A 15,259-nucleotide genomic window follows, 5' to 3' on the forward strand; every position below is an offset into this window, starting at 1 on the left:
AGAGCGTAACGCGTGCTGGGTTTGCAGGACAAGATTTATGGACATCGCCGCAGGAGCCGCCATGGCCAATGCCAATGACCTCATTTCCATAAAACAACATGTAAATGTACCACCAGTTGGCTGCCTTCAACATTTCCAGCAACATAAAGTATGTAGAGAGAAATGAATACCACCTTGGGTAAATCCGTGTTTGCATGTGCGTGCTACCATTGTAGGCAAATGCAATACAGCTGGAGGCACGCAAGAGGGATGGAATACCTATCTAGGCGCTCGTAGTACTGACTTCCGTGCTAAGCCCAAGCCAGCAGCTGTTCTCGTGCACTAATAAGTACATAACCCAGAGCATTGGGGTAACCAGCACCCAATGTTGGCATTGATTGATACACCCTTCCCGAGCCATTTCGTCACCGATGCTCGATCCCTGTCTTGTTCGCATCCATACGGTATCACAACCTGCTAATAAGTTGCGTTTCCGACAACCTTCTTATGACAGCTCCTGTCTCTCATCTTGCACTGCGTGGAATTGCATGGCCCCTACATACCCTATATAATCAACCTGGTATCCAACGCTAAAGTCTCACCTGCTATATAACCGTGGGTATTATTATGTCTTCGCTGCGACTCACCATCGAGGACGGCCAATTCAAGGACAAATATGGACGCTACGTCCTTCTGCGCGGCATCAACGTAGCCGGCGAGGCCAAGTATCCTAACAGCCCCGAAGTCCCTTCCCACATCGTCGACGACTTCTTCGACGGCGACAACGTCAAGTTTAACGGCCGACCTTTCCGCAAGGAGGATGCCCACATCCACTTCTCCCGCCTGAAGCGCTACGGCTACAACACCATCCGCTACGTTTTCACCTGGGAGGCCATCGAAGCCGCCGGCCCGGGCAAATACGACGAGGAATGGATCCAGCATACCATTGAGGTGCTGCGTGTGGCCGAGGACTATGGCTTCTACGTCTTCATGGATCCGCACCAGGATGTCGTGAGTACCTGCTCTAACTCCCATGGCACTGATTCCATACCGCGGATGAGACCATGCTGCTCAGCACCAGCTAACCGTTCGTTTGCACACGACAGTGGTCACGGTACTGCGGTGGCTCCGGAGCCCCCATGTGGACAGTCTACGCTTGCGGCTTCAACCCCCAGAGCCTCGCGGCGACGGAAGCCGCCATCGTACACAATACGTACCCCGAGCCCGACAAGTTCCCCAAGATGATCTGGTCGACCAACTACAACCGCCTGGCGGTGGCCACCATCTTCACCCTCTTCTTTGCAGGCAAAGACTTTGCCCCTAAGTGCATCATAGACGGGCAGAACATTCAGGACTACCTCCAAGGCCACTTATTCCGTGCCTGCGAACACCTTGCCCTGCGGATCAAAGAAGCTGGCGATATCCTGAACGACGTGGTCTTTGGATGGGAGAGCATGAACGAGCCGAGCCGAGGCATGATTGGTCATGTAGACCTCGGGGTCGTACCCAAAGAGCAGAACCTGAAGAAGGGCACATGCCCGACCATGTGGCAAGCCATCCTCACGGGCTCGGGGCGGGCCTGCGAGGTCGAGTCTTGGGACATGGGCGGACTAGGGCCCTACAAGGTCGGCCGGACGCTCATCGACCCGCACGGTGAAACGGCGTGGCTGCCCAGTGACTACGACGACTCGAGGTACGGCTGGACGCGAGACCCGGGCTGGAAACTGGGCGAGTGCATCTGGGCGCTGCACGGGGTCTGGGACCCGTCCAAAGACCAGCTGCTGCAGAAGAACTACTTCGAAAAGCACCCCAAGACGGGCGAGGTGCTGGACTACCCCAAGTTTACCAACACGTACTTCATGGACTTTTACCGGCTGTACCGCGACATAATACGGCCGCATCACCCGGACGCCATCATGCTCTGCCAGCCGCCCGTGCTCGAGATCCCGCCGGCCATCAAGGGCACCGCCGACGACGATCCCAACATGGTGTACACGCCCCATTACTATGACGGCATCACCCTGATGACCAAGAAGTGGAATCGCATGTGGAACGTCGATGTCTTGGGAGTGCTGCGGGGGCGGTATCTGCATCCTGCTTTTGCCATCAAGATCGGCGAGACGGCCATCCGCAACTGCTTCCGGGACCAACTTGCCGCCATGCGCAAAGAAGGGCTGGATAACATGGGCAATCACCCGTGTCTACTTAGCGAGTTTGGTATCCCCTACGACATGGACGACAAATACGCATACAGAACTGGCGACTATTCGAGCCAATCGGCAGCCATGGATGCCAACCACTTCGCCGTCGAAGGGGCTCCCATGGAGGGTTATACACTGTGGCTCTACAGTTCCCAGGTAGGTTTGCACATTCACTAGAGGCTGGGCTATGCTAACAAACACATGTATAGAATGACCACGTACGAGGTGATCAATGGAATGGCGAGGATCTGTCCATCTTCTCTGTGGATGACCAGACCTTGCCCATGTCACCACTACCAGCGGAGGCGAACCAGTCGAATTCCAGCTTGCTCAAGACAGCAACCAACAACAACACCACCACGACCAAGAAAGAGGTCGACGACGAGACATTGGTCAACCCGGGCAACCTGAAGCGGACTTTGACCAACCCCTCGATATCCTCGGAACCCCCGAGCCCCAACCCGGAAGTGACGAACGCGCCCGGGCTCCGCGCCGCCGAAGCATTTGTGCGGCCGGCGCCGATCGGCATCAACGGCAACATGACGAACTACGGCTTTGACCTGAAGAACTGCGAGTTCCACCTGGAGATCCGCGGCACCACACCACAGGACGAGGAGCAGCCGACGACGGTGTTCCTGCCCGAGTACCACTTCCCCAAGGAGCAGTGCATGGTCGAGGTCAGCGGCGGCAAGTGGGAGATCAGCACCGACGACGACGAGCGCGCGTGGGTGCAGAAGATCCGGTGGTGGCACGGGGAAGGGAAACAGACGATGCGGGTCAAGGGGCTGGTGCGGCCGCAGAATGCGTTAGAGGGTAGTGCGGAGGAGGCGGGATACTTGGAGCAGTGTCAGCAGAGCTACGGCATCGGCGTGGAGAAGTGCTGTATGATGTGATGCCGGTTCGGCAATGCCTTTCCCGAGGTCCAATCATGGAGGACCGAGCCCCCGTCATGAAAGAGAGAGCAGGTTGGATTCCTTTTTAATTGCACTTGTGTATATCCTTCGTTGAAGCGCGTCACATAATCACGACGGCGTCTAGGAGTTTCTTGTTGTCATGCTTGTAAGCTTACTTGCCCATCTGAGCAAATTGCTTCTGGTGATGGGAAATAGACTATTTGGTATCCGCAATTTCGTCGATATTTTCTTCAACTTGACCTACGTCGCGCTATAATGATTATTTCCCCCTGTCTTGCCATCTTCCACAGGTTCGTATAGCAAATAAATACCTACCAACTGCACAAGCACATATGAGTGGGGTATCGGGTGCATCAATCAATTGATGTGCAGGTGGTTCTACAGCAGTCCCTACTTGAGGTACATCCTTAAGACCTAAACATAGGTACTGTAGACCCCGCCCGCGCCGGTCGACATCCAATGCACCAGGGCTTCAAGCCTTTAACGAAGGGCGCCGTTTGCCGCCCATCATTGGATGGTCGCATGGCACTAGCAATCAACCAGCGTCCGCATCCATCGGCATTCATTCGAGGGCACCCGACAGCATGTGTGTTCCAAAGGCCCAGAATACTTGGTCTCAGCCAAATCATTGGCCCGTATTAGGCGCCTCAGCCGCCGGGGGATTTTCCAGCTGGGTAGTAGCAGTGGTACATGCCCAAGTTCTATGCTCACGTCTGCAATTCTGTTGAAATGTTGCAAAGTCTACCCGGATACTGGGGGACTGGCCCGAATTGGTTCGAGACTAACAACGAGCAATTGAATAGTTCCATTATGAAGTCGACTTCGTATGTAGTTGCCTACACCGGCAAGGCGATGACAGCTTGAACCAGTTTGGGACGAAGAGGAAACTCGTCGACGGCGCTAAAACCAAGGTCGACTCTGGATGGAGGTGCCTTGCCTGGTGTCTCACACACATGCAGTGAGACCTACAGGAGGCCTATCCAGTCAGGGAGATACAAAGTCGAGCCGATCGCGTGGCACAGAGCCGAGTCAATCAGTTCAATCAATCAATTAACCCATCCATCCCAGAAATAGCCGAGCTACGGTAGAGAGCCTCATTATCGGAACGTCCCTCAATTGCAGTATCGTCGAAGCTTCGTAACATCTTACAATACCACGACAATACAACACAACGTCCTAAAGAACAAAACGCTCCCAGAAACGTCAAGCCCACAAAAGAGACCATGCGCTATCCCTAACCCGACCTAGCAGCACCCTGGTTTGCAACTCGGAAACTTCCCCCCGTCAAAGACCCAAAGCACCAAAGAACGGTAGACCCAAGACGGTAGTAGTAGTAGAGACCCCAGTTCCGCTGCCCACTGCCCTTTGATCCCTAGGTTAGGCTCGCCTAGTAGTGGCCACTTGGAAACCGACCGGCCAACCGAACCGCGTCTGCGTCTGCCCCAGCACCAGGGCCCTGGTTTTCTGGTTTTGCGCCTACCCTACCCTTACCTGCCCGTTTCTGTTTGTGATTTCGATTTCGGGTCATGATCAGCTCGCGCACTGCCTTGACCAGATCAGAGAGCACCAGCGAGGCCACCGCATCCGCTCGATACCCAAACCTGCGCCAGCGCTTGCAGGACAACGTCAACACCCTCGACAGTCTCATCAACGACCCCCCTAATCCTACTATTGCTGCTGCCGCTGCTGCTACCACCACCGCCAAACCTACATCCACATCCACATCCACCTCCTCTGCCAACCCTTCCTCTACGCTGGCTCCGGGGTCCCAATACCCTGGACCAGGCCCGACGACAACCACGGACGACCCTCCACCGTACCTGTCCGCCAACTTTGCCGGCGTTGGTGGTGGTGCGGCCACCCTCCGCCCGCGGGCGTCCACGGCGAGTCTCGCGCCTTCTGCCTACGGGAGGGGCGGACTCGACAAACAACAACAGCCGACCGGCGACACGGGGAGGAGGGCCGCCACCTCCTCCGCCGCCGCCGCAAACAACCTCTGCCACCATGTATTCCAACACCCAGCGGGTAGATCCGAATCGACCTTTCAATGTCCCGCCCCCGCCCCCCATGTCGCCGCCCTCCATGGGCCAGCCGATGACGGCCACCGCCATGAACATCCCCCCACCGCCTCCTCGCTACCCCAGTGCGCCGACGACGACGGGCGGCTTGCAGCTGCCGCCTCCCCCTTCCGGGCCACCCCCGAGCAGCACCATGGGAGCGGCCGCCACATGGCAGGGCAACTGGGTGAGCATGTACAACACGAGACAACATGGCATGTCGATACCACCTCCACCGTCGGGTGGACCGCATGTCGCCTACAACCCGCGGCTGCACACGCAAGTATCCATAGGAAATCTCACGATCCCGCCGCCCCCCACCCAGTTCCCCATACCACAAACGGGCGAGCCATCGGCAGGCATGTCGGCGACCTATATCCCCCACGGCGACACGTACGGCGAAGGCGTGGGCATTCCCGCCTTCGGACCCGACGATTCCACCTTCTCGGCCACGTCGCACAGCTCGTGGCCGACGCAGGCAGCAACAATAATAATAATGACACGGCCAGCACCACGCCAGCCGATGGCGAGAGCCGGGACAGGCTCTACACGAACGCTCTGAATTCGCAGAACCAACGGATGCTGTCGACGGCCTCCAACGCCACCAACGCTCCCTCCAACATCCCGCCCGAGTTGGCGGCCAAGTGGCCCCTGGATCATGTCCTGCTGTGGCTGGCCTCGAACCAGTTCTCCCGGGACTGGCAAGAGACGTTCAAGGCGCTGAATCTGTGCGGCGCCAGATTCCTGGAACTGAGGGAGCGGACAGCACGGCCGCGGCAACTTTGGCATGATGCATCAGCAAGTCTATCCGAGACTGGCGACGGAATGTATCAACAGCGGGACCGGATGGGACCCCACACGGGAGAGGGAAGAGGGCAAGCGTATGCGGCGGCTCGTCCGAAATATCGTGCACGGAGGCGGAGTGGCTGCTTCATCCAGTGGCAGCCGACCGGACGGCCATTCCCGCAAGGACTCGCTTAGTGCCTCGCAGGGGGCCGGCACGGACATCGAGTCGCCCAACACCCCGATCAAAACCCCCGGGCCCGGGTTCGGGAGCCGGCGGTTCTCGCAGACGCGGTCCACCACGATGCCCACGCTGAGCAACACCATGAGCTCGGACTCGAACCACCGCACCCTGCTCAAGAACCTCGACGTCGAGAGGAGCCAGCGGCACAGTCCGGGCGCCGGCGAGGTCGGCGGCAACGGTAGCTCGCGGGGCTCGGCGGCGCCCCGCAGCGATAGCCCCGGTGGAAGCCCTAAGCCGCCGAACTCGGGGATGTTGTCGGCCACGTCCCCTTCGGGACGGTTTCTGGGGCACAGGTCGAGGAACAGTACCGACTCGGTCTCGTCCAACGCCGCCATCTACGGGTCGGGTGTGCCGCCCGAGGCCAGCGCCTATCTCCGCAGCGGCTTGAACGGTTCGCGCTCGCCGCAAGAGCTGGCCGACAGGTCGGCCGGCGCCGAACACCCCGCCTCGGCCAAGGGAGAAAACAACAGCCTATTCGGCTTCCTCAAGCGCAACAAGCATCATAAGCAGAAGGAAGACGGGACTTTTCCCTCGCCCAAGGAAGTTGATTCGCCCACGAGCCCCGAAATACTCAAGTCGTCGCATGATGCCTCGAGCTTTGATGCTCTGTCCTTCCGCGCGAGGAAGGAGAACATCCCCAGGGCCTACCTGCTTGCCACCGTGAACGGGTGGGACTACCGCATGTGTGTCGTCACCGACTGCGAAACGGCGCAGGAGATCCGCGAGAATATCTGTGCGAACCTGGGCATCCCCGACCCCAGGTCGGTCCAGCTGTACCTGACGGAGCTGGGCAAGGTCGAGCACGAAGAGCCCCTGGAGGACCAGAGCTTGATGATCCACAAACGCAACGAGGGCGACAGCAGCGGCTCGCTCAAGCTGTTCGTCCGCGTAGGCGCGCCGCCGCCGGTGACGGCCGAGGTGCCTGGCTCGCTCACGCCTGGATACGTGCCCCCTGGCGCGTCGATGGACGAAGACACCTATGCACGGCTCAGCGGGCAGAGATCGCGCTCGAGCTCGTCGCCTCCAACTTCTAGGGTCAACACCGTGGGCGACAGCGGGCCCGATCCGAACGAGCTCGCCCAGAAGGCCAACGCGTACAAGGCCGAAGTCGAGAAGCAGCAGCAAGCCTACCTGGCCAAACGGAGACAAGCCTTGGAGAAATCGTCTCCCCAGCTAGACTCGGCCTCGACATCGCCGTTTGGCATTGTCGGAAGAAACGTGGATTTCGATCAGCCTCGGGTCTCGCCTTACGAGGAGAAGAAGATGTCGCAGGACCTTCTCTTCCCTCAGCGCAAGGCGCCCGCGCCGCCCGGCGTGGAGACCGCCACCTTGATCAAGGCCAACTCGCTCAGCCGCCGGACCGGGCACAATTTGCGGGCATCGCAAGGTAGCATGGACGGCTTCCCCAGTCCACGGAGACCGGCCACATCCACGAATACATCCGCTGCTAGTGAGAACAGCCACCAGGAAATGTCGCAGAGGCGCCCATCCTCGGCATCCCGAGAACCCAGCACTTCGGCCTTTGGTGCTCTGATTGGCATGGGAAGCGCACTGAGCCAACTCGGACGGCCTACGAAACCGGGGGGTAGCGGCCGGCCCGTGTCGCCGCCCAACCGCAACAATTCCGGACCCGCCGCCGGAAGCGCGCACGAGGAACAACGAGGTAAGAGATCTATTGCACATGTTGATTTTGGTGTGTCCACCTCAGGCCGTAGTAGTCCGCGATCCGGATCCCCCGGGACCCTGACCTGGAGCCGAGGAGACCTCGCCTTTGTGATTCCGGACTACTCGCCTGGTGGCACCCCGCTCAACGGAAAACGTGACAAAAAATATATTGGTGATGATGAAGAAGAAGCCCTTGCTAAGAAAAGTGACGGAACAGCACAACGCGCCCCGTCGCCCGGTAACCCCAGCCCCACCACGGCCCATCCGACGGGCGCAGGCGCAGGAGGGGCACAGTCGCCGCCCAATCGCCGAAAGTCGCACGGCCCGGATATCGACTTCACCGACACCGACGTCACGTTCGACCAGCCGATGGTGCCCAAGGTGCAGAAGGACGACGATTCGGATGACGACTCGGACGACGGACTGTTTGCTATACCGGTTAGGGGCCGCACACCTTCGGTGAAGGTCAGCAGCTCGGAGGAGTTCGACAGGAACGGCAAACGGCCGAGTCTGACGCTGAGGACGAGGAGGTCCAAGAAGCAGCTCTCGGTTTCTTTCGGCTCCCCGGGATCCACCGACGGCGTCGTGGACGATGGCGGTCGAAGCTCCCGTCGCCGCACGCCGGCCACGCCCTCGGACTCGGACGACGGGAAACTGGGTCGTCGCAAGTCTTTCATTGAGCGGGACGTGTGGGCAAACCGTCCTCCTCCCGAGGCTCTGTTGAGCAACCTTGATGCCTTCTTCCCGGAGCTCGATTTGGACCAGCCCGTCTTGGACGAGTCGCAACTCCAGGAACCGACATCGCCAGCCGATCCAGACAACACCAACAACGCAGAAGCGGCGGAGAACGAGAACGGAAGCAACAACAAAGCGGAAAGCTCCGAAGCAGCAGCTGCTGCAGCCGAGCAGGAGAACTTGCCGGTGCCTTCGCCATCTCCAGGCATCGCCACGGCCCGCTCGTCCATGTATAGCGAGAACGACACGCTGGGCTCAGACGAGTCGACTCTCAAAGCCGAGCGTCCGAGCTCCATTGCTTCGGTCGCCCAGCGCAGCATCCGTCGCTCCGGGGGTGGACTGGGTCGGATGAAGTCGATCCGTGAAGTGGCACGGGGCGCCCACGAGGCGAACAAACGCTTCACGGCCGCGTCAGCGGCCTCGGGTGCCGGTGGGCCCACGTCGATGATTCAGCGGCGCAAGAGCACCAAGATGTTCGGCGCGAACCTGGTGCAGATCCGGCCGGAGCGCGGGTCCATGATCGACATCATGCCGCAGATTCCGCAGGACACGCTGCCGAAGCGGCAGACGACGTTCCGCTGGTTCAAGGGTGAGCTGATCGGCAAGGGCACGTACGGGCGCGTGTACCTCGGCATGAACGCGACGACGGGAGAATTCCTGGCGGTCAAGGAGGTCGAGGTCAACCCGAAGGCGGCGGCGGGCGACAAGAACAAGATGCGCGAGCTCGTGGCCGCGCTGGACCAGGAGATCGACACGATGCAGTACCTCGACCACGTTAACATCGTGCAGTACCTCGGCTGCGAGCGCAAGGAGACAAGCATCAGCATCTTTCTCGAGTATATTTCTGGTGGCTCGATCGGGTCCTGCCTACGCAAGCACGGCAAGTTCGAGGAGCCCGTCGTGTCGAGCTTGACGCGGCAGGCGCTGTCGGGCCTGGCCTACCTGCACCGCGAGGGCATCCTGCACCGCGACCTGAAGGCGGACAACATTTTGCTGGACCTGGACGGCACGTGCAAGATCTCGGACTTCGGCATCTCCAAGAAGACGGACGACATCTACGGCAACGACAAGACCAACTCGATGCAGGGGTCCGTCTTCTGGATGGCGCCCGAGGTGATCCGGTCGCAGGGCGAGGGCTACAGCGCCAAGGTGGACATCTGGTCGCTCGGCTGCGTTGTGCTCGAGATGTTCGCGGGCCGGCGGCCGTGGAGCAAGGAGGAGGCTGTCGGGGCCATCTACAAGATCGCCAACGGGGAGACGCCGCCGATTGCGGACGAGGTGCGCGAGGCTATTAGTCCGTACGCGTTGGGATTCATGTTGGATTGTTTCACGGTGTATGTTTCCAACCACTCACTGACTCCTTGATGTAAAGGGAAGGACCGATTGCTAATATGATAAAACAAACAGTGACCCGGGAGAGCGTCCGACGGCGGAACGGCTGCTGATGCAGCATGAGTTCTGCGATCTCAACGAGGACTACAACTTCTTCGACACGGATCTTTATGCCAAGATCCGGGGTACTTTCCAGTAAGCCTACTTGCTGGTATTGATCGGCAATATGTCATGAACGTGGAATGAGAGAGTATTTATGCGCGCGCGCAAGGACACAGGGGTGCCCGGATATACGAGGGCTGAGTGAGTTAGTAAATGCATGGCTCTCACCGTTCGTTCAAACTCGCGCGGGGTTATAGAAATTTTATTCCTAGTTGGGCAGGCATATCTAGCATATATACTGGAGAATTACTTGCTGGATATCTCGAGAATAGTTATGGTTGCTGTTGGAGCTTTTCTTGCTAGCTAGCATGGCGTCCCGGATTTCCAATGGAGATATCAAACTTGCCATTGTCCTCTCTTTTTTGCGGTCGCAGGCTTCTACGACGAGCCCAGGTTTCCAGGTCGAGTTGATGATTAAGTAATGGACACGATATCATTTACTTAGAGGTAGCGAAAATACCACGTCAGCGAATAATGAGTCTTGGTTAAATGTTTCACGGTGCTCTCTCCATGGCGTTCTCGACGGTCGATCATATCAAGGAAAAGACATGGTAATAGCCATGGCAAAGTAGCATTATTTCATTATTCATTATTATTCCATCTTTCGCATAAGATTGTAATGCCTTGTTTCTCGTATGCACATACAGAGTTTACCCTTAACCAGCAATGCAGGACTCTTCCGACAATCAACATTAAGTCATCATCCCAATGAATGCGTGGGTATCTTCGTTTTCGGCCATTATCAGACCTTTCCAGCTGTCTCCTACCCCTTTCATATTTCCCAAATATGCAGAAGGCACTACTCGTTCGCTGGAGGCATCAAGGCCTCTAGGAACGAACGCACCAAGTCAGACACAGCGCCGACCAACTGTCATCAAATCATGTCAGTTCTCAACCAATTTTTTCCACAGGATAGAGAGAGAGTGTGTGTGTGAGGGAGTAGGGAAGGGAAGAGAACATACCGGCGTCGCATCGCCAATCAATTCCGTCGTCTGCGAGACAAAGGCGGCTGAGAGCAGGCTCTGCGCGTTCCCGAGTAGGCCAACGACCGAGTTGACCGCCTCCGGCGTCACGAGCGGCGTGATCTCGTCGACAATGCCCTGAATGTCGATCTGGTTCAGGGCCGACAGCAGCGGCTTCGCGGCGCGGGCGAGCCCCTCGAGGTCGACGTCGCCGAGGGCGCCCAGCAGCGGGCTGAGCTGCTTCAGGAGGGCGGGGATGTCGACGCCGCCCAGAGCGTCCACGAGCGGCACAGCGCCGCCGATGAGGGTCTGCGTGTCGTCGACGAAGCGTTTCGTGAGCAGGCCCTCGGCGTTGTCGACGAGGCCCACGAGGCCGTCGACCGAGTGCCGCGTCAGCAGCGGTGACACGGCGTCCATGATGCCGGCGAGGTCCAGCTTCCCGACCGACTGCAGGATCGGCTCCACCTGGTCGACCAGCTTTGACAGGTCCACCTTGCCGACGACGTTCAGGATGGGCTGCAGCTGGCGCACCAGGCCGACCAGGTCGATCTGGTTGAGCGAGGTCAGGAGCGGGCCGACCTGACCGACGAGGCCGGTGATATCGACCTTGCTGATGGCGTTCAGGAGGGGCTGGACCTGCTTGATAAGACCCACCAGGTCGATCTGGCCGACCGTGTTCAAGATTGGTTCGACCTGATCGATGAGACCTGACAGATCTACTTTGCTGACAGCATTGAGAATAGGCTGGAGCTGGTTCACGAGACCGACCAAGTCAATCTTATTCAGCGAATTCAGCAGCGGCTCCACCTGGTCAATGAGACCAGAGATATCCACCTTGCTCACGGCATTGAGAAGCGGCTGGACTTGATTCACCAAGCCCACCAAGTCAATCTTGTTCAGAGAGTTGAGCAACGGCTCGACTTGGTTAATCAGGCCGGTGATGTCGACCTTGCTGACTGCATTTAGCAGTGGCTGAACCTGATTGACCAAGCCAACCAAGTCGATCTTGCCGAGGGAATCAGGCAGGGGCTGCACCTGCCCGACGAGCCCGCTAATGTCGACCTTGCTAACCTCGTTCAGAAGGGGCTTGACTTGGTTGACCAGGCCGAGTAGGTCGATCTGACTGAGCGAGTTGAGCAAGGGCTGGACCTGGTCTAGCAGGCCGGCGATGTCCACTTTGCTGAGCGAGTTCAGCAGGGGTTCTACTTGGCCGATGAGGCTCTCCAGATCGATATCACCGAGGGCTGCGACCAGGGGCACGGCGCCGCCGATCAGCGTCTTGGTCTGGTCCACGAACTGGCGCGTCAACAGGCTTTCTGCATTACCAAGGAGTCCGACGAGGCCTTCGATGGACTCTGAGGATAGTAGCGGCTGGACGGCGTTAAAGAGACCTTGCAGGTCGAGCTTGCCGAGACTGTCTAGCAGGGGTCCGACTTGGTCGATGAGCGATTTGAGATCCAGGTCCTTCAAGCCCGCGAGCAAGGGGCCGGCTCCGCCAATCAAATTCTTGGTTTGGTCAACAAAATCTCGTGTCAACAGAGTCTCGGCGTTGCCTAGTAAGCCAACGATGCCCTTGATAGAGTCTGGTGATAGCAGAGGCTGGATAGCGTCAAAGAGACCCCGCAAGTCAATCTTGCCGAGGCTATCCAGCAAAGGTCCGACCTGGTCAATCAGAGATTTGAGATCCAAGTCCTTCAGGCCCGCAAGCAAGGGGCCAGCGCCGCCAATCAGATCCTTCGTCTGCACGACGAACTCGGACGTGAGCAGATTTTCCGCGTTGCCGAGCAAGCCAGCGATGCCTTTGACGGACTCGGGCGAGAGGAGGGGGCTGACGGCCTCGAAAAGCCCCTTCAGGTCGAGCTGGCCCAGCTCGTTGAGGATGGGGCCGATCTGGTCTACGAGCGACTTCAGGTCCACCTCCTTCAGGCCGGCGAGCAGGGGGCCGGCGCCGCCGATCAGGTCCTTCGTCTGCTCGACGAACTGGGCCGTGAGGAGGTTCTCGGCGTTGCCGAGGAGTCCCGCAATGCCGCGGACGGCCTCGGGGGAGAGGAGAGGGCTCACCGCATCGAAGAGTCCCTTAAAGTCGAGCTGACCCAGTTCGTTGAGGATGGGACTGATCTGATCCACCAACGATTTCAGGTCGACGTCTTTCAGGCTGGCCAGCAGCGGACCAGCCCCGGCGATGAGGTCTTTCGTCTGGGTCACGAAGTCGGAGGTCAGGAGGTTCTCGGTGTTCATCAGCAGACCCGCGATCCCCTTGACCGAGTCGGGTGTCAGCAGGGGGCTGATGGCATCGAACAGGCCCTTCAGATCAAGCTGTCCCAGCTCGTTCAGGAGCGGACCGACCTGATCGACGAGGCCCTTGATATCGACGCCGGCAAGCCCTTCTAGGAGGGGCCCAGCGCCGGCTATGAGGCTTTGGGTTTGATTGACGAAGGTCGGGGTCAGCAGGTTCTCCGCATTGCCCAGGAGCCCCACGAGACCCTTCACCGAGTCAGGCGACAACAAGGGGCTGACGGCGTCCAGCAGGCCTTTCAGATCCAATTGACCCAATTCATTCAAAAGCGGGCCGATCTGGTCGACGAGGCCCTTGATATCGACATCGGCCAGCCCCTCTAGCAATGGCCCGGCGCCCGCGATGAGGCCCTGGGTCTGGTTGACAAACGTGGGCGTAAGCAGGTCCTCGGCGTTGCCCAGGAGTCCCGCGATGCCACGCACGGAGCCGGGCGTCAGCAAGGGGCTGATGGCGTCGAAGATGCCCTTGATGTCGAGGCCGCCGACCTCGTCCAGGATCGGGCTGACCTTGTCGAGCAGGCCGACGACGGTCTTGATGAGGGCGCCGATGTCAACGCCCTCGATCTCGTTGATGATGCTCTCGAGGTCGAGCTTGGCGACCAGGTCCACGACCGGGTTCAGCTTCGTGAGCAGGTTCCGCGCGATGCTGGGGATGGGCGGCTGCAGAGTCTCGGCCAGGTAGGTCAGCGAGTCGTGCACGGCCAGCAGGAAGTCGTCGTTGAGCAGCTTCTGGAGGGCGTTGAGGAAGCCGGCGATGTCGGTCAGCTGCAGGACCAACTTGCCGAGACTGTCCAGGATGTCGCCCAGATCCCCCAGGCCGGGGAGATCGAGGAGACCGCCACCACCAGATCCGGAGCCGCCGCCGCTGCCGCTACCGCTGCCACCACGGCCGCCCCCAGAGCCGGAGCCGGAGCCTGGTCCTGTGCTGTTCTGGCGGGGGTACAGGACGTGGGCCAGACGCTCGTCCCTCTCGCGTCTCTTGAGCAGGGTGGTGAGCTCCGTCAGGGCCTCGGTGAGCTCTGACCGGGGCACCAGCGCCAGGTTGTGTTTGGCAAGGTACGCGTCGAGCTCAATCTCTGGGGCAGCAGCTGCATTGCCGGCGACGAGGCCGAGCGGCGCCAACGCCAGGACGAAAAGATTGGAGAACCGCATGACGACGATGTGGGACGGGGACGTGTGGCTTGTGTTGATTTTACACGAACACGCGCGCACACATACACAAGTACGTCCAAAGGGGAGAACTGGCGGATGGACGGAGTGGGATTGGAAGGGAAGGGGGAAGGGGGAAGGGGGAAAGGAGATGCCCACGGACAGAAGGTGTTTGCTAAAAGGAAATATTCTGGGATGGACTTTTCAGTATGGGAAAGATGAAAGCTCCCCGCCTTGCCTTGCCTCGATCTCACTTACATTCTCACGACTATTTCCCTCCCAACCGCACACACTGCAAGCTTTCCCCAAGTCGGCGACTGGCAGCTTGCTGCGGAGAGCCTCGGATCTCACTCACGCTGGACGCACGCGATCTCCCCTGTTCCTGTACCCCACCCCTACCCAAGCACTACTCTACAGAGCGCATCACATCCCTGCCGAGGACCGCACTGGGTTCCTCTTGCGTGAGTCTTTTCTTTTCTCGTATATCTCGGCCGGGCGATCCTGATGGGTGGGATGCGCTGGGCTAGATGGGCTAGCATAGCAGCAAAAACCCAAATGTCACATGAGGCCCCGGTGTTGTCGATGCGATGCCTGATCTGCACACTCGTTCCCACCCTTTCCCGGAGCTACTCGAGCTTCTTACCCCAGATTGCTTTTACCACTTTTCCCAGAACGAGCAGATGCCCGACCCGGGACTCCAATCAGAGCTCGCCGACCCTGGCCAGTATACTCCGACGGTGGGTAGGACCTGGGTAGGACAGACCATGCCGGTGCTATGGCC

General features: G+C 59.1%; 3 protein-coding genes across 3 annotated transcripts; 2 read left to right on the top strand and 1 right to left on the bottom strand.

The window, feature by feature from the left end:
• Positions 1–606: 606 nt before the first annotated feature.
• Positions 607–3,073, top strand: PG994_003179 (glycosyl hydrolase; the record flags this gene model as incomplete). The annotated part of the gene is made up of 3 exons (XM_066854588.1): positions 607–990; positions 1,086–2,336; positions 2,390–3,073. 3 exons carry the CDS (start codon positions 607–609, stop codon positions 3,071–3,073), a joined length of 2,319 nt encoding a protein of 772 aa, XP_066718866.1.
• A 1,547-nt stretch (positions 3,074–4,620) lies between these two features.
• On the top strand, positions 4,621–10,109 carry PG994_003180 (STE/STE11/BCK1 protein kinase; the record flags this gene model as incomplete). Its single annotated transcript, XM_066854589.1, has 3 exons — positions 4,621–6,032; positions 6,133–9,912; positions 9,986–10,109. 3 exons carry the CDS (start codon positions 4,621–4,623, stop codon positions 10,107–10,109), a joined length of 5,316 nt encoding a protein of 1,771 aa, XP_066718867.1.
• Positions 10,110–10,871: 762 nt separating this feature from the next.
• PG994_003181 (uncharacterized protein) lies at positions 10,872–14,481 on the bottom strand (the record flags this gene model as incomplete). The annotated part of the gene is made up of 2 exons (XM_066854590.1): positions 10,872–10,940; positions 11,035–14,481. 2 exons carry the CDS (start codon positions 14,479–14,481, stop codon positions 10,872–10,874), a joined length of 3,516 nt encoding a protein of 1,171 aa, XP_066718868.1.
• Between the last annotated feature and the right edge of the window lie 778 nt (positions 14,482–15,259).

This window comes from Apiospora phragmitis, assembly GCF_038363925.1.
Source record: "Apiospora phragmitis strain CBS 135458 chromosome Unknown utg000004l:1.0-3135199.0:1.0-3139288.0, whole genome shotgun sequence".
Lineage (NCBI taxonomy): Eukaryota > Fungi > Ascomycota > Sordariomycetes > Amphisphaeriales > Apiosporaceae > Apiospora > Apiospora phragmitis.